Below are 1171 nucleotides of genomic sequence, written 5' to 3'. Positions count from 1 at the left end.
ACGTAAAAGCGTTTAGCACGCTGCTCCTGTTTAAGCGGCGCTCAGGCCGACAGCATCAGTTAGTCACCGTTCTGCCCGTCTGCCCGTTGTTATCTGGACGGCTGCTGCCAGGGTCCATTTCCAATCCGGGCCTGACGTGCGATTCTCCTCGTTCTCCTCCCAGACAGTCCAGCGGAGGAGTGTGGGCTGAAGTCGGGCGACCGCATCCTCTTCCTGAACGGGCTGGACATGAGGTTGGTCTGCAGAAACACACGGACGCTCCAGGAGGTCACAAACGATTTGAGGAAGAAAAAAATAAGAATTCAAGCATGAACTAAAGACTTTTAATCAGAGAATCAAAGATCTTTTTCTTCTGGACTTTGAAAGTTAATCAGACTTTTTGTATCTGATTTTTGATAGCAGCAATTAATGATACTAAAGCACTAAATACAAAAGTGAAAAAATTGAAAAAAAACAAAATAATAAAATTAAACTAAAAGGTAAAAAAATGAATCTGAAAATTAAAAAATTAAAAAACTTAAAAAACATTAGAAATTTAAAGCAATAAATGAACAGTTCCATCCATCCATCTTCTTGACCGCTTCGTCCCTTTCGGGGTCGCGGGGTGCCGGAGCCTATCCCAGCTACTGATGGGCGAAGGCGGGGTACACCCTGGACAGGTCGCCAGTCTGTCACAGGGCCTCAATCACACACACATTCACTCTCACATTCACACCTAGGGGCAATTTAGAGTCACCAATGAACCTATGAGGCATGTTTTTGGACAGTTAAAAAATAAAAAAATGTAAAAAAAATTGCAGCATCTAAACAAATAAATATAAAAACAAAACTTCTTCCGTGGGAGTCACCTGTTCTCCTCTTAGTCGACTCCTCGACCTCCTGCTGGTCAGGATGGAGTAGGAGTCCAGATCAGGTCTGAGGGAGGAAGCTGTGGTGAGGCTGATGGAAGAGAGAAACGAAGGAACCACAAACAAGTGATAAATGGAAAAGTTTATGCTGTGATATTAAAGTTCATGTGGAAGAAACACTGGAGTAGAGAAGGTTTTTTTCCCCCCCACATTTGTACGACTGCAGTCGCTTCCAGACAGGAAACTATGGGATCAAATCAGGATCATGGAAAAAACAGGGAAAAAACAAGGAAAAAACAGATGAAGACTTTAGACTTAGAAAT

General features: G+C 42.8%; 1 protein-coding gene across 1 annotated transcript in view; it reads left to right on the top strand.

Annotated features, from left to right (window-relative positions):
* Positions 1 to 87: 87 nt before the first annotated feature.
* The window catches only part of LOC112138092 (delphilin), a gene marked incomplete at its 5' end in the record, with an annotated part of 2993 nt that continues 1909 nt past the window's right edge, over positions 88 to 1171 (top strand). The window contains 1 exon segment of the mRNA XM_024260658.1: positions 88 to 233. Within this exon segment, the coding sequence (XP_024116426.1) occupies positions 229 to 233 (5 nt within the window).

Source organism: Oryzias melastigma, unplaced genomic scaffold (genome assembly GCF_002922805.2).
Source record: "Oryzias melastigma strain HK-1 unplaced genomic scaffold, ASM292280v2 sc01703, whole genome shotgun sequence".
NCBI classification, from domain to species: Eukaryota; Metazoa; Chordata; class Actinopteri; order Beloniformes; family Adrianichthyidae; genus Oryzias; species Oryzias melastigma.
This window is presented reverse-complemented; position numbering and strand designations above follow the sequence as displayed.